The sequence below is a fragment of the Ambystoma mexicanum genome, chromosome 7p, assembly GCF_040938575.1.
Source record: "Ambystoma mexicanum isolate Mex_15411 chromosome 7p, UKY_AmexF1_1, whole genome shotgun sequence".
Taxonomy (NCBI): Eukaryota; Metazoa; Chordata; class Amphibia; order Caudata; family Ambystomatidae; genus Ambystoma; species Ambystoma mexicanum.
Genome location: NC_090939.1, coordinates 230436568 through 230461055, shown reverse-complemented (window position 1 = coordinate 230461055; position 24488 = coordinate 230436568). Strand labels below are relative to the sequence as shown.

The window sequence follows — 24488 nt, the reverse complement described above, 5'->3', positions numbered from 1 at the left end:
TTGCACGGACAAAACTGTTCGGAAATGTTATCAAATATTTGGGTAGGTTATTGTATCGAGTCTCTGGAACCAATTGTGCATACAGTTTATAAGTCTGCCTTTGCTGTTGAGTCTCTATCCAGTCTTTAGACCATAGTTTGTATTTGACCGAAGCTGGATTAGCCACCAAAGTTTCCTCAGAGACATTCAAGTCTGCCAGTATCGCACAGCCAACTTTATTCTATTAATATTGGCTCAGACGCTTTCATTATTGCACCCTTTATCATAGGGCCCACTAATATACATTTTCGATACAGTGATAAACTTTTCCAAACAACCATAGCATACATTGATATAAGGCCCAATTCCATTCTTATCACCTGGATCGGCACACATTTTGTTAAACTAAGTACCCTTTTCCAGAACAACCTTCAAGGACTGCCCATACTCTAGCCGGGAGTGCAAACAAATCCCTCTGTACCATAGGTCAGTATGGGAACCACCTATGCTAGGTACATCTTGCTTTTCTCTCTGGCCACACGTGTCTTCAGTATGTTTATTAATAATACTTTCAATGATGTGCCCACCTCTTTTATAAAGCCCAACTGCAAAAGATCATGGTTTCCAGATGATGTAATAACCCACTTTGAGAGGGCCCTCAACACCAGAGCTGCAAAGATTTTCCCAGCCACGTCACGAAGGGCGATAGGCCTGTAGTTTTTAGGCTCCGACATATCACCCTTCATGAAGATCGGCGCAAGCACAGATTCCTTAGATGACTGCAGGACCTTTTTAACTTTTCTTATGTAATGAAACTGTTTCCACAAAAACGGTGCCCATAATTCGAGGTTCTTTTTCAGCATGACATTTGTCTTCTTGTCCAGCCCAGTGGCCCTAGAATTGCTGGCTTTCTTAATTAAATCAGCATATCATCCATTTCAATAGGAAATGACCACTCGTTATAGAATTGGTTATCAGCTTCCCTCCTACCTGAACTTGTATCCGAAAGCAAAAGGGAAAAATACTAAACCCACCGTACAGTGGGGACCGCATTGATTATCAGCACCTCCTGCAGCGCATTTAGATGGATGATTAATTGCCAAATTTCCCCTGTCTTTTTAGCTGTGATCCTCTGGAGCATCGCTTGTGCATCCTACTGCATCATCACATACTTTCTAGCTTTAACCCAATTTCGATATTGTTGTATTAATTTTTTAATGTAGGGCAATATTTCCCCCACTTTGTTTCCTTTAAGCCTTTTCAGGCTGGCCCTCAGACTTCTCTTCACATTCATCAATTCAGCGTCATATACATGCAAATGAGAAAAGGCACTCTTTTTAAACCTGGTTTCCTAACTTCAACAAAAGTCGCCAGAAACCTAGTGTAGTCCAGCACAGAAGACACTTGATCCCTAGGATCACTCTCCACCCTATTTACAAATCTCTGTCAGCCATACACTTCTCAATTAGTTCATAATCAACATATTTGTTTATACCGGTATACCGTTTATATCGTTAAGTGTGCTTTTCAATCTGATTTGGAAAGGCTGCAGTAAGCAAGTGCTGCGCAGTCTTGGCTTTGCACTGTTGGATGTGCCATCTGCCAAGTAGTTTCAGTTGGAGCAGTTTTTAATGCCATTCCATAAACCACACGTGCCTGACACAATATCAATATGTTAGCAATAGGAAGAATACATAAAGTGCCAAGAAGGAAAAGGGTTTACTTTGGGTTGGCGGCTTTGGGGTTTATATATTTATAATGGATGTTTGCTAAACATATGACAATGGAGGATTTCCCTGGTTCTATCGTTGAATTTACATATAATAAGTCACACTGCGAAATTCACTCATCTCTGTGGTTATTCCCTGCTGCCATACCAAAGGGTAACATGTCCGTGATTACTGAACACCTTTTGGCCCGTAAGTAAACTAAAGGCTGTAACATAAAGAGAGAGAGTGTGTGTGCGCGTGTGTATGTGTATGCGCACAAGTGTATACTACCATCAGCCTCCATTGATCTGTGGCATGCAGGTTATCAAGATGGCAACATGTTCATCTTCACCAGTAGCCAGTGGGGGAGCTAAAAGCCTAAATGACCACTTAAGAAAAGCTATTCAGTTTGCTTTGCCAGTCGCAGCAGGGCTTCCTCCCCACCCTCCTCCTCTCCACACGTGTGTTTGTGTTTGGTGGAAGCAAGGGATGGCATTTCAGTGGAAAGTATGTTGAAAAGCCCAATTCTGGCCCTGGGTGCCTGGTTTTGTTTGCGATGATAAATCTGACAATTTATGACCTTTTAGAAAATATTTGTTACGATTAGTTAACTCCACCTGCTATACCGCGATAACCACGATATACCGTCATTTGGCAAGAAGGTTATCGTACCGTCATAAAACTAATACCGTGACACCCCTAATGTAATCCAGAACATTCCTTTCACTACCCGTTTAACATGTTGCTTTTGGCGGTATATCACCCTTAAACTGCCCATTTAACAGGTGGATGTTCCTAAAACTCAGCTCTTCACGCCAGGCATGCCCTCGCTTTCCAGCCTTTGTCGATGACGCATGAATATCTTCTATCCGAACATAGTTACGATCAAACCGGCGAATATTTAGGTCACGACACAGTATTATCACCAAGTCAAACCATATTTAAAAAGCCCTGTCTAAAAGACCCATGACTATCGGCTGGAAGATTAGCTCCCCCTATTTATCATAGTTCAAATACAAGTTAAATAGAACCACCCACTTTTGGTTATTGGGTCGCAATCCATTGACCTGTATTATTAAGATTTAAATGTGGGCATTCAGATTAATCGTTGCCATCACACTTAATCCTGTTGCGTTTTTAACTGCTGTTAGCCAATCTGACATCGGTCTTCCCTTAGGCCCTTTTAAAGCTTGGTTTAGATACACAATATATCCATCCAATACAGGGGCCTTTCTCAACCAGGTTTCTTGAAGACCTATAATGTCAAACAAATCATAATAAGTCACCATTCCCAAACAAATGACTAAACCCTCTCGTGTTCCAACGTCCCATGGTAAAGTCCTTTGGCTTGTCTGATTAAGTCAGTTAGGCTCTACTTTCTTTCACAACCAAAGCCTCTGCAAGCCAATTCCAGCTGTCATGCTCTTTGTTGTGTGCATTTTGTCTGTTGGATTACCACTCTTTTGCTTGCTCTCATGATTATGACTAGCTGTACCCAAACATGGAGTTTGAATGCCTTCAACTTTTGCCTCTTTCGAGAGAGGGGCCTGAAGCATCCTCCTTTTAGGGTGATCCTCCAAATTGTCCTTGTCATTTAGGCATAGACCTACAGAACTCTCCAAATGCTCTGGAACTTCTTTGGGTGTCACGCGAGCGCCCCTGCTTTTAAAACTAGAGTCATGATGATGTTCAATACTTCTGCAGATCATCATTCCACTTTTTAGTCTGAAGGTGCGCCATTTTCCCTCTAAGGTATGAATAGATGGGTTAAATTGTGAGACCTGGCGGTTATATTCTTGATATTCACAAGTGGGGAGAGTGACGCGAAACAAAACGCTCTTGGGAATTTCCTTGCATTCGTTTTCATTGTCTATACGACCGGCCATCTTGTCCCCAAATGTTCACGCCTTGTCTCCTTCTCTCTTGCCACCACACTTGCTTCACTTGTCTGCAAAAACATATGCTCACGGCACTGTCGTGGCCTGCTACTCAAACGTGTTTCAGCACCCGAAATGGAACATGTCGAAATGTTCAGTAAGCCATCACAAGAGACGTTACATTGAGGTTTCTGAGTTTGTTCAACATCGCTGTAGATATTCTCTGGATTTGCTCTTTTAGGACATTCTTTGTTATTGGTATTTTAGGTTTTACACCATCGTTGTATTCTCTGGTAAAGTAAAATTCTGTGTGTAATGTCGTGAATCATTTGCTCTCTGTTTATTCTTTTTTATTTTAATTTTTTTTCCTTTGCTGTTGTTTCTGTTTTTGTTGCTGATTTGCCAATCCCTGTTGGATTAATTGGCTTGGCCGTTTATGTTTTTGAGAAAATGGTATACACTTTCACAGATTGGGGTGTACAGTCTCCTGTACTTAAGGCTGGATCGCTTCAGCCGATTCATTATCCTCTTGAACCTCCAACTCCTCCAACGTAGTATTGTTTTGCACCATCTATCTCTTGGCAAGGAGTTATGTCAAGGGTTTCTGTAGCTGATGATCTCAAGTCGATCAAAATCTTGTCACCCTCTACCTGTAGATTAGTAAACTTTGAGACTGTTTCTTCCATCAAGTAAGTTGTAGTTTTTGTCCCTAATGTTGAGAGTAGCACCTCCCTCTGCATAGTTTCTTTTTGTTTGCTAACTGCAGTGTGACTGCTCTGTGCATGTGTAAGATCTCTAGGTTGCTTCAGAGGCTTAGTAGCATCCACCTCCTTGTGGTCAACTAGTATGCATGGGACCTTTGAGATCTCCTTTAATTTTCCTCCTTGATGATCTGCTCCAAAATGCTGCAGAGTATGTTTGTAATTTGCGCAGAGGTCTTATCCAAACTGTCTTGTACTGTTGTCACAAAGCCCTCCACGAAAAGCATCTTTGAGTGCACCATTACCAACAGCGTTGTATGATCTTTAAGCTGATCGTTTAAGCTCTCGTAGAGTCTTATGAAAGGAGCCATTGTAAAAGGTAGTACCGCCACAGTGTTAGTGTCTATCCCATCTGGCTTAGGATGGGACTCTGGGGCTTCGGTTGTTTGAGCAATTGATAATATGTCCGTTCGGAGACCTCTACTACATTTGCTTGGATATGACAAATCCTCTAGCAAGAGAGGCCCCAAACTTCCCAAAGAAAGTCTTGCCCTTTTATTATTTCTTTTGGCGGTCCACTTTGAAGTTTGACCAATTCTCATGTCATTCATAATTGGAGGATCAAATTTTTTAGTTGTGGAAGGATCGTCCGGCAACATAGCTGTGAGGTTAGCTGTGGTTAGTGGTGGGTTAACAACATCATGGTCTAACTCGGTGAGTCACTGCGCACCCAACTCATTTAGTGTACCCCTTTCGTTATGCTCCATGTTATCGGTACTGTTGAAGGCTTCTGTCGTGGGCGTGATCTCCAGTGCTTGATTGATTAATTGAATGATCTCCAGTGCTCCACCGCCAGTGTCTCCATTGCTGTCAGAGGGGATCCTGCCAACTTAACTTCTTTGCACATTCTCAGTGGGGAACGGCGAGGAGAAGCACACACACCCAGTAAGCCAGACTATGTACCTCATACTTGCCAGTAAGTCCTTGTCCTCTACCTCAACCCTTGTCTCATTTGATAGACCTGGTTTAAATAGTAGCCCTAGCTTTTCTGCAGCGGGCGCCTTACGTTAGAAAAATCTATGATTTTTGAAGGCCTCATCTGAGCCCAAGTCCATCGGCTGCCAAATGGATTTCATTTTAGATTAACTTCTTATTTCCGGTGGAAAATTCAAAATCGGTTATGTCACCACACTGTGGGGGGAAGGCGGCTTTCTAGGACTCAATTAAGTTTTTTCCAAATCAGTGGCACAGTGCACACATCGCTTTTCCTGATGAGCCCCCTTTGTGTAGTGCACTTAAGACTGGAGATGATATAAGTCCTTGCGGCACCACTGCAAGATGGGCGTTCTGCACAGTGGCACCATTGGGGATTCTATCATTCATGTTTGTACTCTCAGTGAGCGTTCCTAGTAGTTCATGTAAGATGAGCCCTCCACTTGGATTGCATGGTTTTTTTTGCGGACTGGGTGCCTTCTGTTAAAGAACCACCAGGTTGCAGCTCCAAACGTTGCACCCCCTTTAATCCATCAATATATGCGGCCGTAGATGCTGTTACTTCTACTACAATATTAAACGGAGGCCGAGCAATAGTCACCTTCAGAGGTCAATTCTGTTTCATCACACCCGCGCCCACCACTTTCAACGGGAGATTCACTCTCCTTCCCCTCCCTGCTCTTACAGCATCCACTACTCAGTTCTTGCCCACGTAAACACTCACCCTTTCGGACTGGCTCCATTTACGTCAGTGTATTTTTCTAATGCTCCATGTGGGTGACCTTCCTTGTGGTAGCTGTGGGGCTGTTACCCACACTCTGCTTCTGCTGCCACACCCACCAATGACTGCCAAAAACTGCTCACCTCTGCTCAGCTCCGCGAATGCTCTGCGTTCAGAGCAGGGCTTTTGCAGGGTAGCTCCACCTCACAGTCCAGGGACACAGTAGACAGACTTGCAGCTCAGCCCAACACAGCATAACTGCCAAAGACTGCTCACCTCCATTAACGCTCCGCGTTCAGAGCAGGGTTTTTGCAGGATATCTCCACCTCCACAATCCAGAGACGGTAGACACTTGCAGCTTACTCCAACACAGCAGGACTGCCAAAGACTGCTCACCTCTGCTCAGCTCTGCTGAAGCTAATCTTCTCTTTACTGTTCTATGCACTCTTGCATCTTAGTTTCCCATTCCTGTGCTTCTTGCACAATGTTTTGGTTTTGGGTCGCTCATACCCATTTTCCCATTTTCGGGTCGCTCGCACCTTCTCTTTGCTTTCCGTGCCTTTTCTTTTTGTCTTTTCCATTTTTGGGTCGCTTGCACCCTTTCCCCTGCTTTTGGGTCCTTCGCACCCGCTCTTTGCTTTTCGGTTCACTTTCTTTCTATCTCTTTGGTTTCCATGCCGCTAGCGCACTTTCTCTTGCTCTTTCTGTGTTTTCGGTTTCTGCGCTGCTAGCGCACTTTCTCTCGCTTTGCTTTCTCTCGCTTTCAATCGTCGGGCCGCTTGCCTGCTTCCTCTGCTTCTACTCCCGCTCCAGCCACCTACATGCTATTGAGTTTCTCTCTCTCTCTCTCTCTCTCTCTCTAATTAGGGAAACTCACCAAAGTAGCGCAGCGTTGGTGAGCAGTACTCCAGGGTCTTGGATTGAGGTCAAGGTCTTACCACTTGCCCCTCAGTCACCCTTGGGGACAGGCACACATCCCAGAGCAATGAGCACTGGCGTGGACGTGGCCAACAGCCTGCAATTCATCCCGCTCTGGTACTTGGAGACACGGCTCCCTTGCCATGCTGCAGCCCCTCTGAACCACCGGGCCAGCTTCTCGGCATCCTGCACTCCACCGGATCTTCCGGGAACCGCCTTCTGCAGCCTTCTGTTCCTTGGCCTCCAAGTTTCATCCAGCAACGCCAGCTCGCTCATTGCTTTGGGCAGAACCACACCTTTTATAATGTAGTGGAGTCAAGTGGAGTCAGGTGTGCACAGTTGTGGTAAAGTACCTGACCTTGCCTGACTCGATTAGTGGTACAGCCTAATGGTGTTATGTAGTAGGCCTCTCTTTGCATCTCCATGCTGTTCCTATGGGTAATCCTCATTGCTCTTGATTGCCTTCTACCTCATCCCAGTAGTTTTTGGAAATGGGCTGAAATTGGAAATGCCCTAGACAGAATGAGGGAGTTTGAGCTGGCCCCATCCTCTTTTCAGTACCAGGTGTGAGGACTTGTTGGGGTCTACTAAGGTGAGTGATGTTAAATCCCTTTGTTTATTGGAGGGGATAACTGGGAGGAAATGGGTGGGTTTTCCCAGCATATCCTCCAGGTTATGGGGAAGGAAAAACAATGTGGGTGTCAAGAGTTCTGAAAGGGTTTGTTCTCATTAGCCGTTCAAGATATTTTATCTTCCCTTTTCTTGAGGGAAGGTCAAAGGGCTGGGACGGACTTGGGTCACAATATTCCATCAGCAACAAGGGTGGGTAGGATAGATTGGGGCAAGGAACTGGGGAATGCCATGCACCCTCCCTGCAGTCCCCAAGGATCCCCTGCGCAGTTGATCCTCCCTCATGTGATCCAAGAGTAATGGCCCTTCTCTGGCCACCTGAACAATGGATCCCTGGGGAACGGTTGTGAGAACGCCCTCAGGTTTCTCACAACACCTTCCAAGGCCAAAAACCTTTCCCTTTTCACCTTATAGTTGATTTTTAGAATGTTAGAGTCAGAATAGTACTTTGGACACAGGATAGTTTGCTGTGGACATCTTGACAAAGATCTGACCCATTTGTTTTGTTGTATTTTGAAAATACCTCTGAGAGCAGGGACAGAGAGCCATGTTCCACACCCATACTCATATGTGCCGTCCCCTTTACTCCATCCTTGTGGGTGTTCCCCAACATGTGGTCGGTACCGGAATCTTTGGCAGCAAAAAATTGAGCTTCCCATTTAAATGTATTATAGCGCGCAGGGGAACGGCCCCGCACCTCATCTCAGTCCCTTTTTCCACATGGACGGTATCGGACCTGGCATCCAGCGCAGAGACTTTTTAGCTTTCCACTTTCTCCCGTTTTCTTTTTTCAATCTTATTTAACTTCCCTTTGGTGCCTCGCCGCCCCCGGCACATATCGGCCGCAGGATATGTTCATGTGACCGCTTGTTCCTGGCCTCGGACCCCTATGCACTCTGTCTTGAGTGTTTGGGGAGCCAACCACCGTTGGGGCGCATGTTTGGCTTGCAGCGCTCTTGGTCACAGGGTATTGAAGAATCGGTTGTCGCGGTGGAGGGAGATCTTCCACACCTCTCTTCCTCCCCACCTTAAGGGCTTGGTCTCCAGGACCTCCCGTCAAGACAAGGTAGGCCTCCTTCCCCAGGGTTCCCACGGATCAGGGTTCCCACGGATCAGGGTTCCTCGAATTCAGGTTCTGGCAGGCGACTGGCTCCAAAGGCGAGGGGCCCAGGGGCTCTTCCAATCGCTCCAGGAACAGATCTGAAGCCGTCCTGGCTACCGACTCCCAAGGTGAGGGACTCGGGGGCTCTGCCAGGCTGTCCTCGGAAGGGCGATCAAGTTAGTCCTCTTCGTCGACCACAGGGGTAAGGGATCATCGAGTGCCACCTCCAAGAGTCTTTCCTCAGCACGATCCAGCATGGCTACCAGCACAGGGGAGCAGAGGGCGTCCAGCCTACCAGAGCTTGCTTCCAGGTTGTGAGTCATGGTGTTACGACTACCGGCAGTTCGAGGGCTCAGTGCCTACTTGAGTGATCTCGGAGGTCTCTGCTTTGGGTGCAAGACCCAAGCTGTATCCTCCCAAGTCTTTGGACTCTCTTGGCTCCGGGCCTCTGCGCCCTCCCGCCCATTGTGTGGTGCAAGGCTTCAAAGTGGTGGAAGGCACGTGGCTGAGCCTGCCAGGCCGGCGGCCATCTTGGGTCCAGTTCAGGGCCCGCCATTGCTTTCGCCCTTCCTGCTAGAAGTGGCAGTGGATCATACGGTGCAGGCTTCTGGTCTCCTGAGGAATACATCTGCCAATCACAGCCTTACGGAAACACGCACCAGGCGTCTCTGCGCTTTGACCAGGAGCAGCGGCCCAGCGTCTCAGAGGGCCAGGGTCCCTATGAATCTGGCGGCTTGAGAGGACCGCTTCTTTGAGCGCTTCCTCTTCCGTTCCCCTCAGATGAAGGGGCTCCTGAAGGATATGGTGGAGGTCATTCCGCAGGTAGCGCTGACCCCTCCGCTGGGTACTTGTGAGAAACCAGACAGTATTCTCCCACCTACTCCCTCGGAATCTTCCAATCAGGTGGCCAGGGAAGGGCCATTGCTTTTGAATCCTGACCCTGGGGGTGGACAAGCGAGGGAGGATCACCTGAGTGGAGGGTCACAAGAGATTGGGAGGAGAATACCCAAGGCCGAGACATGGTATTCCCCTGTTCCCAATAATAGCCCAACCCACTCTCCCCCAGCCTTCATGGGGTATTTTCAATCACACCCCCTATCCCTCTCCACATGTCCAACAAATACTGAGATACTGAGATGAGGAAGATGCAACCGGGAGCAGTGAAGATTACCCATAGAAACAACATGGGGAAAGTAAGGGAAACCTAGTGTAGAAAGTACTCGGGTTGTCCCACTAATAGTCAGGCAGGGTCAGGCATTTGATAATGACCACTCACACCGGACTCCACTTCACTGTTGGTTCATCTATAAAAGGTGTGGTTTTTCACAGAGGAATGAGCGAGCTGGGGGTGGTGTCTGGATCAGAGAGGCCAAGGAGCAGAGAGCTGCAGGACCTGAAGCCTGGAGGAGAACGGCGTGCCAAGACGCTGGTTTGGTGTTGGTAAGGGGCTGCAGCATGGCTATGGAGCCGTGTCTACAAGGAGCCAGAGCTAGGCACCTTGTGTCCTGCTATTGGCAGTCAGAAAAGTGCTTGTTGCCTTGGGACTTGGGCCTGTCCAAGGGGCATCTGAGGGGCAGGTGGTGAGACCCTGATCTCAACCCTGTGTATCCAGAGGGACCACCTGCCAACGCTACGCTGCCCGGTGAGTTTCATGTCAGTGACAGAGAAACTCGGGAGTGTGCGGTTGACTGGAGAGGAGCGGCAGAAAGGCACAGTAAAGCGACACAGAGCAAAGTAGAACGACAAGGAGCAGAAAAGTGAAAGGAAATATGAGAAAGAAAGCGCAAGATATAGATAAGAAAAGCAATAAAAGGAAAAGGCGCTAGCAGCGCAGACAGAAAGTAAAGACATTAAGAAGGCGCAAGTGTGCACAAGAATGCAAGGTGCATGTGTGCATGAGAAATCAAGGAAAGGGCAAATGTGCATGAGGAAGCAAGGAAGGTGCAAGTGTGCACAAGAAAGAAGATAAGGAAACAAATGAGAACAAGAAGAGGTGCAGGAAGCACCTGAAGGTGAAAGGTTAAAAAAGGAACACAAAGGAATAAAGGGCTAAAGATCAGAGTAGTCGCGCTTAGGAGGAGCAAAGAGCCTGGCGTTTTCGATAGTCTGTGATGCTACCCCCTGAATGGGTTGTGTGTGAAAGAACTGTATATGAGAGAAAGGTACATCCTGACAAGCTGAACTTGTGTTTAAAACTAAAAGCGGCCTAGGCTCGGGGAAGGAAACCCTGAGAGGCCCAAGCTGAACTTGTGTTTGAACCCAAGAGGGGCCTAAGCTTGGGGAAAGGAACCCCGAGAAGCTGGAAGAGGAACTGTGTATATTTCTTTTGGTTATGTTTTGAACTTGAAAGAGTTATAGTTTGGGGAAGGGAATCCCAAGGAACTTAAGACATTGAAAGTGTTTGAGACTACTGCAAGAACTGTGGAGAAGGTCTTAGGAACAGCCTCTTATTTTTTTATTTTATTTTTTTAATTGAACTCGTTTTTGTGAATCTGACCAACCTATGTGAACAGACCACCTACAACCAACCCTGGTTTCCTATTAATTTCTGTTGAACCACTATATTTTTCTTTTAAGAGACTTTCTAACACATTTTGTCAAAGAGTGAGGGCAAGCATAGGTTTAGACACAGACAGATTTTTACTTTGGGCTTTCAGACTTCGACAGCCCTTAGAAACATCCCTTTAGTTTTAGGGGCAGTTAAGCATTACACCAACCCAAGAACCTTAGTAAATAAAGTTTTTGGAAGTAACATCTTTGAGTCTGTGTCTCTTTGAAACCATGCCTGTCCCACAGTACTCCCCCCTGCCCCCCTGTTCCTCCAGTGCTGCCGGTCCCTCTCCTGGTCCAGGCCCTACTGGTTTTCTGACCCCTCCACCTTCTGTACCACCAACGCCTCCCCCTCAACAGCTGTTGGACCTGTCTGCGGCTCTGGACCTAGGGGGGACCCCGCTGGCACCTGTGTCCTAGGGCCCCATTCCCCTTGGTCTGTGAAAAAGGGGGGGCGATGATGACAATGAGGATGATGACGCCCAGGACGATGAACCATTGGCATCTGTTAAGGCCTTTCATGGCTGCCTTAAGGGCCTAGCTAAGGTCTTGGGGGTCCCTCTGCCTGAGGAAGCCCTCCAGGGTTCAGGAGTGCTAGCAGAGGTCTTGGGGAAGCGCACCATGATCCGGTCTGGCATCCCTCTCCAGGATAATGTTCTGCAGGTGGCGCGAAAGGTCTGGGGGACGCCCAGGGCCAAAACCCAGATGAACAATAAGTTGGACAGCAGGTTTAGGCTGACGTACTGGGCGGCAATCCTCCTTTACTCATTCTTCAGTGGTTGCTGTGGCATCCTTGTATTCTAGACCATCGTCTTCCTCCACGGGAGCCACCTCCAGTTCCCTTTCCAAGGAGGACAAAATCCTCGACTCTTTGGGAAAGCAGTGTTATTCTATCTCAGGACTGCATCTGCGGCAAGCCAATGCAGATGCCCTCTTGGCTGCGGCTAACCAGAAGCTAGGGCAGAAGCTCAGGGAATTTCTGCCTGACCTACCTCCGGACAAGCAAGTGCCCTTCAAGGCCGGACTGGCAGATGCCCAGGCCATTGCACAAGACGTCAAGTAGTCTTCGGTCTTCTACATCGACACAGCCAGCTGAGGGCTGTGCCTTGGGATCGAGATGAGGACAGCGTGGATGCACGCCACTAAAGTTTCATCTGACGTGCAGGAACAGATTCTGGATCTGCCTTTCGAGGGCATGGGCATTTTTCATTCATCAACCAAGTTGACAAAGGAGAAAACCTCCACTCAAACTTGGCCATCAAGCATTGCGCCTTCTCCGGCTTCAAGGGGTTCTGGGGCCGCAGTACACAGAGGCCTGACGGGTCTCCCAGTGGCAACAGGAGGAACCAGCAGAGGACATTGTGTGGGTTTTTTCCGCTACCCCTTCCACTGCCCCCTCCTCTGACGCCAAGAAGCAGCGACGGCAAGGTCGGGGAACACAGCTCACCTGTTACAGGCAGTTTGGCTGTCTTCCAGGACACCTGGAAGCATCTTTTCAGCAACCCGTGGATCCTATCTGTAGTATACATGGGCTTCAGTCTTCCTTTGCCTCTATCATCCTCTCCTCCTCTTTGTCACATCGGATCCCCGGCTCTTTTACAGGAGGTCTTTTCGCTCTTGGAGATGCAGGCAATAGAACTGGTTCCTCTTATAGACAGGGGCTCCGGTTACTATTCCAGGATGTTTGCGGTACCCAAGAACAGCTAGGCAGGCCTGAGCATTGTCCTGGACCTGTCATTTCTAAATCTGTCTTTACCACTGTAGTGCTTCACGATGATTACTCCTGCGCATATTGCTCAGTCTGTGTGCAGGAGAATAGATGTGTTCCCTGGACCTGAAGGATGAGTTCCTGCATGTTCCCATCTACCAGTTGCATCAGAAGTTTCTGCGGTTCCACTTTCAGTGCAGGGTGCTGCCCTTCGGCCTAAACTTGGACTCACTCGTGTCTTCACAAAGTTGATAAACGCAGTGGTGGGCTTTCTCCGCTTCGAGGGCCATCATTTGTACCCTTACTTGGACGACTGGCTGGTGAGGGTGGAGTCACCCGAATGGGTGGTGCACTCCTGCCAAAGATTGGCAGATATCCTTCATCCGCTGAGGTTCTCCCTCAACCAGAGGAACTTGCAGTTGTGCCCACCTCAGGAACTGGTCTATCTAGGGGTGTGTTGAAGCACTACCATTCAGTGGGTGTTCCTTACGTGCGTGAGGCTTCTGTCCCCCCGCAAGGCAGTGGGGTACTTTATGGCCAACATGTGCAACTCAGCATGGTGGTTCCAGCAGATTCTGGGCCTGATGGCCTCCAGCGCGCTCACTGTACAGCACGTTCGCTGAAGATGAGGTGCCTCCAGCTCCGCCTGGCAGCCAGTTGGGAATCGGGAGACGGGGTCTCAGTCGGACAGGGTCTCTATACCACTGCTCCTCCTGCCCGATCTACACTGGTGGCTGATGAATGGCAATGTTTCAGTGGGAGCCCGTTCACCCGACCAGAGCCTTCCATAGTGGTGACGACAGACTCCTCCCTTTCGGGCTGGGGGGGCTACTCGGGAGGGCTGTGCAATTCAAGGAACATGGTCCAGGATGGAAGCCCTCCTGCATATAAATCTGCTCAAGCTCAGGGCAGTGGGCAACAGGGACGGGTCGGTTCTGATCAGGACGGACAATTCTACCACAATATTTTACCTGAACTGAACAAGCAGGGTGGCACCCATTCACCCTCCTGCCCCCCACCCTCCCTTGCATGGGAGCGGTATCGATCTGGGAATGGGCCCTGACAGAGGGGATCTGGATTTGGATTTCAGTAGTCCACCTCCCGTGGGACAGCAATACAGAAGCAGACCAGCTGAGCCGCTTGGGGTTCAACACCTACGAGTGGGAGTTGCACACTGACTCCTTATTGCCCCTGTTCCAGCATTGGGGTTTCGTGGAACTGAATTTGTTTGTATTCCCTCTGAATTCCAAGTGCCCCCCGTTTGTTTCATGGGCGGGATGAGGTCGGGGGTCTCTGGGAGATGCCTTCCAGATCTGTTGGCATGCCCACAGATGTTATGCGTTTCTGCCCACCCCGCTGCTCCAACGGGCCCTCTGCATGTTTCAGGGGTCGGTTGGTTGCAGCCTCATTCTGATTGCTCCCACTTGCCTTCGAGACCCTAGTTTTCGGATCTTCTGCAGTTGTGTTGATAGTTGTGTTGCCAGGGTCCGGTTCACCTTCAGATCTCCAGCAAGGGGGTTTCTGACGCAGCAGGGCAGGGCAGTAAAACATCCGGACCCAGCCATCATTGAGCAGGCCAGGAGGACCTTGGCTCGGTCCCAGAAAGAGTAAATGGAATAGGTTCTGCCATTGGGCTAGTGACAAGGGTCTGGACCTTGTCACCTGTACTCTGGATGACGTGCTGGCTTTTTCAGCGCACCTGGCTCGTTCTGGTGCTCAGGTGGAAACTTGGCTGCACTTATTGGGGGGCCATTGGGGCTTACAAGAATTCCCCTGAGCATGTGTTTTCTGCAGCCAATCCGGTGGTTAAGGCCCACCTTACGGGGTTATCTAGGCTTTTTCTGCCGGTGCATAGGCCGCACCCAGTTTTGGGGACCTCAATGTCCTCAATAGCTGGTCAGATAGCACAGCGAGTAGAGCGCTCGCTTTGGCATCTGTGCAGAGCCTGCTGATGCAGGTTTGAATCTCGGCAGGGCAAAACTCAGCCTTTCATCCTTCTGAGGTCGATAAATGAGCACCACACATCGTGGGAAATAAGCAGCACTCAGATACCCGAGGGTTCATAGCGCTATATAAATGCCCAAACAAACAAACAACAAACAAACAATGTGGTTCTTGCAGCTTTGCAGGGCAAGCCTTTCGAGCCGATAGCCTCTGTGGACATCCACTTGGTGACACTAAAGACAGTTTTACTGGTGGCTTTCACCTCGGCGCGCATGATTAGTGAGCTGCAGTCGTTGTCCTCGTGCAAGCCCTTCACCACGTTTCACAACAAGGTCATCTTGCGCACTCACCCAACCTTCTTACCCAAGGTGGTCTCTCCATTTCATCTAAATCAAGAGATCTGCCTGCCGATGTTGTTCCCGAACCCGCAAGCAGAGGCAGAGAGGGCCCTGCATTCCTTGGACTTCAAGAGGTTCCTCATGTTTTATTTCTCTTGCAGGAAGTTCGAGGCGTTGTTTGTAACTTTTGGGGGCTCCTCCACCGGCTCTCAGGCTTCCAAGGATTCTATTGCCATTTGATGGTTCAGGCCATTTTGGAGGGTACACAGCCATAGGCAGACCTGTTTGTGAAGGGATTCATGCCCATGTGGTCAGAGCTAAGGCCACGGCCGTCGCATTTTAGAGACATGCTTCCTGGGATGACATCAGCAAGGCGGCTACTTGGGCCACTCCGTCGGCCTTCTGTAAGCACTACTCACTGGACACCAGCTCCAGGCGCGATGCAGACTTAAGTCAGGTGGTTCTAAAGAACCTTTTTGCTTCATCCTAGATGTGAGGCAGGTTATCACAGTTCCACCCTACTTTCTTGTTCAGTGGAATCACCCACAAGGATGGAGGAAAGGGGTCGGGATGTATAAGTAATTAAAGTTACTCACTGTAGTGACTAGAGTACTCCTAGTCCTTAGTCCCCTTTTCTCCATACGTCCCATCCGCCTTCCCCTGATAGTATGGCAATGGCTAATATGTAATAAGGGTAGCCAGGTATCTAAGCGTCCGATGTATTCAAAGGAGGCTGAGGTGAGGCACCGGAGGGCCGGGCCTCGGCGGGGCGTTCAATTGCCAGAGGCCATGACCACGCGCACTATACAAAATTTAAAGGAGAAGTTCAATTTTTCCCTGCCAAAGGTTGCGGTACCGTACCCATGTTGGGGGACGCCCACAAGCATGGAGGAAAGAGGATTAAGGACTATGGGTACTCTAGTCACTACTAGTAACTTTAATGTTTCGCTCAGTAAAGCCTATGGCCAAAACCATGAATCAACTGTGTCAGAGTTTCACTCCTGACCCTTCACAATACTCAAAAGGGCAATGTTTGTTTGTTTGTTTGTTTATTCATTTGTTAAGCGCACCAGACTCGTAAGTAAAAGGGCGCAATGACAAGGAAATGCAAGGCTTACATGATTACGTATACACAGGTTACAGACAGGATATATACAATATGAACAATAGGACTGTGGCAAGTTTGCATGATTACGGGATATATACAATATGAACAATAGGACTGAAGCAATATTGCATGATTACAGGATATATACAATATGAACAATAGGGCTGGAGCAAGGGTGCAAGCACTAGGATATAAAACATATATGGTTACAAATGCATGGGCTGCAGTATTTACATAAAGAAAGAGTATAGCAAGATATACTGTTTCTTGATTGCAGGATGGTGTCCTCAGGGAGAGGGTGATGGGGAGCTAAGGATTGGTGGCAGTGATATGCTTTATTAAGTTTTTCCTGAAAAGTGGATATGGTTGGTCAGCTCTCAACTCCTGGGGCAGTGAGTTCCAGCTTCTGGCTGCCTTAACAGTGAAGCTGTTGCCCCCGATGGTAGTAAGTTTGTATTTGGGGATATTTAGGCAGTTAGTGTTCCACGTTCTAGTGGGTCTGAGAGAAGTTCTTCTCTGAAGTTTGTCTATAAGGTAACTGGGGGCCGCGTTGTTCAAGGCTTTGTGTGTCAGAGAGAGTGTTTTTAGAAGTATTTTATTGGATGTGGAGAGCCATTTGTGTTGATGTCTCAAGGCAGAGATGTGGGTTTTCTTATTTATGCCAAGGGCTGCTCTTAAGGCATTATTCTGTAGCGTTTGGAGCTTATTAGTGGTGGATTTGTTAGCCCCAATGTAGAGGGCATTGCAATAGTCGATTCTAGAGAGTATAAGAGCTCTAGCCAGGATCAGACAGCTATAGTCCGAGAGGAACGGTTTACCAGCTCTAAGAAGTTTGCATGTGTAAGCTGTAGACGAGGTAAGGGATTTGACCTGTTTGTCAAAGGATAGTGTGGAGTCCAAGTAGAATCCCAAGGTTTTTACTTCCTTGGAGACTTTAATGGTGTTGCCGTCAATATTGAAAGATGAGTATTCTTGACCTAGTTTTTTAATATTGGCCTGCGAGCCCAGTATTATTAGTTCAGTCTTCTCATCGTTCAAGCATAGGCCGTGTGTGGCCATCCATGCTTGGATGATAAGGTAAACTTTGTTCACTAGGCCCGTGTCCGTACCGTAATCCCCAGAAAGTGGTAGGAGAATCTGAGTATCATCTGCATAGTTAGTGTAGGTGACACCCAGCTGGTCCAGATCGTCGAACAGTGGCTTAGTGAAGATGTTGTAGAGGGTGGGCGAGACGCAGGATCCTTGCGGAACGCCGCATAGGATGGGTGTAGGCTCGGCAGATGCTGAGGAGGAGAAGACTCTCATGGTCCTCTCACTCAAGAAGGACTCGATCCACTTGATAGCGTCCGTGGAGAAGTGAGCTGCAGAGTCAAGGTGCCGACATAGGACCTTGTGGTTGACCAGGTCGAATGCAGCAGAGAGGTCGAGTAGGAGCAGGAGTACTGTCCTTCCTTTGTCTCTCAGCTCGTCTATCTGGGACTTAAGGTCAATTAAGGCAGTCTCAGTTCCGTGCAGTGGACGGAAGCCAGATTGTCTGTTGCCCAGGAGTTTGTGCAATTCTAAATGCTTCTGAATTTGAATGTAGGCGGCTTTATCCAGTATTTTTAGTAAAAATGGGACCGTGGTAATAGGTCGGTAGTTTGTAGGAATGAGGGGATCAAGTGTCTGTTTCTTGAGGAGTGGTAGCACCCAGGATTGCTTGAGGTTGGCAGGTATAGTACCTGTAGCAAAAGAGGCATTTATCAGTTTGGTTATAAATGGGGAGAGTTCTCTAGCAGCGTCTTTTATTAGCTGTGCAGGGCAGATATCCCCTTTACAGTTTGAGGGCTTTAACTATAGGATAATTTTTTCTACCTCTAGGATGGACATTTTAGAGAAGTGGAATGTGGCATTATGTGCCGGAGGTGGCTCATTGGGCAGGAGAGTGTTAGGCGATTGCTGTAGGTTTAGAGCCTTCTTTTTTAGTTGAATTTTATTCTGAAGTGTATCGATTTTATGCGCTAAGGCTTGTTGTATGTCTGTGCACCAGGATTTGTCCTTGGTGCAGACGTCCGGGGTAGCAATAGGGGACTCTAGTTCTTTGAGTATGCAGAAGAGTTCTTTCATGCTTGAGTTTGAGCTAGCAATGCGTTGGTCGTATGAGTCGCGTTTTGCTTGGCAGATTTCCTTTTTGTAAAGTGAGGAAAGTGCAGTTAATTTGGCTTTATTCTCGCTAGAGGGGCATAGTCTCCAGTTTTTTTCACTTTTGTTCTTTAAGGTGCGAAGGTCTTTGAGTTGTGGGGTGAACCACTTGTTTAGGTGGGCTATGGGTTTGCTTGGTCTGAGTTTGATAGGAGCAATTTTATCCAAAGTGGTAAGCATAATATTGTTAAATTCCTGAACTAGGCTGCTGGGGTCGAGATTATCAGACAGTGCGTTGAGAGTAGGCAGTATGGCGGGGATGATTTTTTCTACCTTAATACTTTTATTACTTCTGGTTGGGCATGGTGGTGCTCGTGGTCGGGCCAGTGGAGTGGGTCTGACAGTGGATAAGAGAAAGGAGATCAGAGAATGGTCTGTCCATGCTAAAGGCAGGATGGATGTGATAGTGGCAGAGCAGTTAAGGTCCGCTACCCAGTCCAATATTCTCCCTTTAAGGTGGGTGGGTGTAGAGACTTTTTGAGTAAGGCCTAGTGCTTTGATCGTATTAGCTATTTCTGTGGCATTTTTGTCTGTTTGGTCGTTGAATCCTAAGTTGAAATCGCCTAATATAAGTAGTTGGGTGGAGGGTTTCAAGTTGTTCATAATTATATTATGCAAGTCTTCCTCGAAGGTACCAAGAGGGCCGGGTGGTCTGTATATAAGGTGTATGGTAATAGATTGTGACTCGTTTATCTGCATTTTGGCAGTGAGGGTTTCGCATGATTGTAGAGGCTGGGTGGGGGCTAGTCTGAGACCAAGAGCCGTTTTAGAGATGATAGCGATGCCGCCTCCTCGTGTATTATCACGGTCTTGTCTGATAATGGTGTAGTCGTCAGGGATAGCTAACATGAGGGTAGGTCCTGCTGCATTATGGAGCCACGTTTCCGTGATTGCGAGAAAATCCAGGTTCCCTTCCGTGATTAAGTCGGCAATATCCGTAGCGTGAGCGACTAGTGATCTAGCATTGAGGAGCGCTCCCTTGAGAGGGGGGTCCTCGGGAGTTTTGTTAGCTCTGATGGGTTTGTCTATGGTGGTGCAAACTTTAGGATGGAGGTTATTAAGCTGGAGGGTGTTCACATTGAAGGTAGATGTTTGAGTAGGCCATTTGGACTGGCTAGGCATTTGTGAGCTAGGTTTGTAATTGGTTTTGAGGTTGGAGGCCGGAAGGGCTCTTCTCAATGGTTCATGTAATTTGGCTAGTCTTGCGCGGAGTCTGTTGTTTCTATTGGACGTGGTACAAGGTAGGGTGGCATAAAGTATTGTTTCTTGGGCCTTGCAGAATGTGGAGAGCTTGGGTTGCATAGCGTTAGTAGTGAGTTGGCTTAAGTTTGAAGTAGGCATTGGTGACTGAATAATGTGGTCGTGACTGCTGAGGACCGATTGTGTGACTGTAGCCATAATACAGAAGGCTAATGCTAGGTGTGGCATCCTTCCAGTTCCAAAGGCAGGAGAGTGCTGTCTAATGGCGACCATAGGGCGCAACACAGGGCTCAGCATAGGTTAAATGTGGTCTAATGGCGACCATAGGGCACAACACAGGGCTCAGCATAGGTTAAATGTGGTCTAATGGCGACCATAGGGCACAACACAGAGCTCAGCATGGGTCAGGTGAGGTCTAGTGGGGACCACAGGGAGCAATGCGGGGCTCAGCATAGGTTAAATGTGGTCTAATGGCGACCATAGGGCACAACACAGGGCTCCGCATAGGTTAAATGTGGTCTAGTGGGGACCACAGGGCACAACGCGGGGCTCAGCATAGGTTAAATGTGGTCTAATGGCGACCATAGGGCACAACACAGGGCTCAGCATAGGTTAAATGTGGTCTAATGGCGACCATAGGGCACAACACAGGGCTCAGCATAGGTCATGTAGCAATTATAGGGCACAGCATAGGACAAATAGGTGTCTGAGCCAGACCATGGGGCACAGCACGTAATGCATTTGGATGAACAGTTCAATTTGAAGTGTCACGATAACAGAAATGCAGTTCGCATGCCCACGAGTGGTGGCGTACTAGCGAGATTGTGAGGTCAGTTTCAAACGGGGGTGCTTGGGCAAGTAGGCAGCTCATGCAAGGACACCATAGGAACTCAGATAAAAAGCTAAGTGAACTCAAATGCCAGATATGGTGTCAGCTAGATTCGAAATCTGTCAGGGTAGCAGGAAAGGCACTGCTGCAACTTGCATAGCGTAGCAAATGAACAACCAGTGATTGTACTCACATAGTTTACGGTCCAGTATACTGTCGATCACCCACGTACAGAGCATAAAAAAAAAAGTTCCCCTAGTGAGGCGATTGTGCAGCGCGACCTTTATGATGAAAATCAGGGGTCCATCAGTATGCTTCCGGAGCGAACAGGGGCAAACAGGGCAAGCAGCCTTATGTTGGCCTTAGGTGGCCGCCGGCTTCCGCCTGCCGGCGGATGTTTAGGCTTAAATGCAGCCTACGCAACGTTGCTTAGCAACGTGGGACGCCCAGCCTCGCTTTCGGGCCGCATCGCGCCCGACATTTTGTTTTTGAAAAAGTCGGCGCGAGCGGACCTGGGGGTTGTAGAGGCTGCGGGGACTCCTTTGTTGAGGTGGGGTGCCCAGGGGGGGCAGATTGGCCAAATGCAGGGGCAGCTGGGATCTGCTTTAGATCCTGTGAGGGGATCAACGCCGCCGTGAGATCCGAGGGTTTCGGCCCAGTCGAGTCGTCTTTGTTGAGGTCCAGCTAATGTAGTGTTAAACATCTGCAAGCTCACAAAAGGTAATTTATTTACAGAGCTGATTCAGCAAATTAATCAATGGACATGTTTTTGGGCGGTTACTTAGTGCTTTTAACATTCAGATTTATTAATGTAGGGAATGAAGCAGGATATGATTTTCGACCCGATATTGCATTGCATGTTTTTCTTGGATTTTATAGACCTCTGTGTGTCATTCATTTTCGTTACATTTTAGTTCATGTGTTAAATTGAAGAGTAGTAAGCATATGCAGATCAGTCTAAAATCCTCCATCAAAGAGAGCAGTCGAGCCCAGTTTATAGTCCACATCGCCTGTGCAGTGGAACTCTGGCAGCCCTAGATCTGTTTTGCATTTTTGTGCCTCATCGCTGAAATGCAGCTTGACTATCTAAGTTCTTGAAGCTTGGGATCTATGCCTGGGCATGTGGGCGACAAGTGCTGTCTTGAGTGGTGTGTATTCTGGTCAGGAAGCTGTGACTCTGCTAATGCTAAATAAGAAACACCTCTGGTAGTAGTAGCAAGCCACACACCCGGCCCACGATCACATCCACAATCACGTGCCTGCTCCCTGTTTTCCCTTGCAGTAATGCACTATTATTACTAACCATGAGGAAGAATCGGGTACTTACCTGGCTGCTATTTATCTTTAAGGAAGCAGAAGCTTTGGCAGCAGCTAAAGATCACAATTGTCTGCTTGGTTTTGTGTTGTGTTTAAGCTTCAATGTATTATGTTTAATTGAGATGTAATGCATTGTATGATTCAGATATGTTTTTCCTTTTAAGATTCAGGCATTTGTACAGCTGCAAGAAGAACTCACTGTCGAAGACGATTCATCAAAGTAAGGCATTTTAACTTGTCAAGGGCCCTAAGCGTCAAAAGCCAGGGCCTGTATGTTTGCATACAAGTTCTTGATTTACATAAAGAAAAGTGTATTAATAGTAGAGTAGGGAGAAGTCAAATGTGTTTTCCATATAACTGCTGTTTTTTTGACACACACTTTCCTGGGGACTTAGACCTATGCAGTTTTAAGAGCTACTCTGGAAACTACATTTCATGTTTCTGATTATCAGAAAATGGCAATTGGTGCGTCAGAAATGGTATCACATACATTTAGAAAATATAACAAAATACAGTCTGCAAAATGCATCGCACATATTAAGACGAAGCATTGGCGGCAGATCTATAAATGAAAATGATCAGAAAAAATGTAGCATTTGTAGAGGTGGCGTGCAATGACAGGTGTGGCAAAAACAAATTGTGTTTAAAAAAAGGTTTTTATCAATGTGATTTTCCAGTTATGCGTTGGAACACATGCCTGTAGGGGTGCCTCTACAAATGAAAAGGGACTTCTGAATCTAAAGATTGTCAGGATGTGAAGTTAATGATTCTTCCAGTGTCCAGCACATCCACTGACGTACTTTTGAAACATGAAGTATAACATAGTCATATACGTCCTTAACCCTCCTTGCACTCCCTAATCAATAATGCAATTTTCAAAGGATGTGACCAACGGAAAATTGCAAACCTGTGCATAATATATCCTTCGACTCCTGGCTAGTTAGTAGGTTAAACATTTAAGGCTTGGCCAACAAGAGTTTGCAAATCACGTGCTGCAAAGTTCATCCATAGTCCCAAACACAAATAAGCCTCCACCTTGGAAGTCTCTTTCAGGGTATACTCAGTTTGGACCCACCAGGGTCATTCTGTTTTCGCTCTTCTCCTTCAGACCCTTCCTGGGCCCCTCTTTTTCCGACTTCTTGTCAGGCTCCACCTTGTCTTCCAGTTTGGATTCTTGGCTTCTCAAAGTCATTTCCAGACTTTTACAGCACACACATGCCTTTAACCCAGACCTCAAGGTTCTTGGATCTAAGTCTCACCATAATCTTTCTTCTATTCACTCGTGAGGGTCTCAACAGGGCCTTCATTTACCAGCTCTCCTTGTACAGGTCTCAAGATGACCAGAGGTTTCAGCAGGTCTCACTACAACCTGGGTTCAGCATTTATTTTGGCAGGTCTCTGCAGAACCTGTATTCAACATTCACTTTGGCCAGTCTCTCCGGGGATGGCTGGTCCATAATGGGCAATGGGGCACTGACCCACCACCCATTATGGGTGAGCCAATCCATCCCAGTGAAAATACTGAGCTCACTTTCAGCTGCAGTAAGCAGCTGAGGGAGCTCTCTTGGACTGACCTTAGAGTACCGGGAAAGGTGCTTTCCCTTTCGGTTCTAGTACTCCAGCGTGTATGCCCAATAGGCCATGCAAACCCAGTTTTTTTTGTCTTCCCCCAAGCTTGCATTTTTTCCTCTTAAAATGCCTCTTGAGATTAGGCAGTAATATTATTAGAGCTACTTTCGATGGTACTGCTGTGCTGGTCACGGATTTATAAATATCAGTGGTTCTTCGTGGGTATATGCAGCGGGTAAGTTCCGATCATGGGTTCCCAGTTTTCGTTGGGCTTATTTGTACTCCTTATTTTTTGTTGGGCAAATGTCCGTGTTTTTGGGGTGTTAAGTATGCCTCTTATCTTTGGAGCTGGTTTTGCCTAAGTGTTGTCTCTGCTCTTTTGACAGAACAGTGTAATGATGATGGTAAACATCTTATTGAAATGTTTTCTAATGGTTCATCAGGAGGGTTAACCATTTATATATCTAAATGATAAGACAAAAACGTGAAATTTAAATGCTGTATTGCCCTTACATTAAGCGTAAACATTAAGGGGCTGATTCATGGAATTATTTGCTTCGAAAAACGGGGATTTGTGCGCCATTCTGCCCGCAAATCCCTGATTAACAAATGGAGATTTGCGGGCAGAATGGCGCACAAATAATTCCATGAATCAGCCCCTAAATACCGGTTTGTGCACGTTTTTAAAAGAAAGTCTTATTGTGTGCATAATATGAAAAGCAAATTTACAATTACTCACATGTTCTCTACATGTGCTTGCAAGTGTAAAGTCTTAATGTGGAACAGGACCCTCACAGAACAAGCTGGTGAAATCTGCTGCATCAAAGTTCTGGCGTCCCTTTGGTGCTCCCACTTCTGCCTAGATTGCCAACACTGTGTCTGCTTTCTTCTGCTTCTGCTACTACTGTATGCACTCCATTCACAGATCCAGCTCCTCTCAACTGCCTGAACCTGAGGAGGCCTTTTATGCCTCTCAGCTTCCTTCAGGTGTGGCTATTAGGCTTCATTGCCTGATGCCTCTTTAGTCCTCTTACTCGTCCAAGTATTTAGGGGATTATGGTACTTGTAGTCCCCAACAACAAAGTTAGTTCTTTTCAACCTCTGGGTTTTAAGA

General features: G+C 47.4%; 1 protein-coding gene across 3 annotated transcripts in view; it reads left to right on the top strand.

Moving 5' to 3' along the window:
* The window catches only part of DOP1B (DOP1 leucine zipper like protein B), a 1145257-nt gene that overhangs the window by 990793 nt on the left and 129976 nt on the right, over positions 1–24488 (top strand). For all 3 annotated transcript variants that reach the window (XM_069636119.1, XM_069636117.1, XM_069636118.1), the window contains exon 34: positions 21970–22025. In XM_069636119.1, the coding sequence (XP_069492220.1) occupies positions 21970–22025 (56 nt within the window). The remainder of the gene's footprint in view (positions 1–21969; positions 22026–24488) is intronic.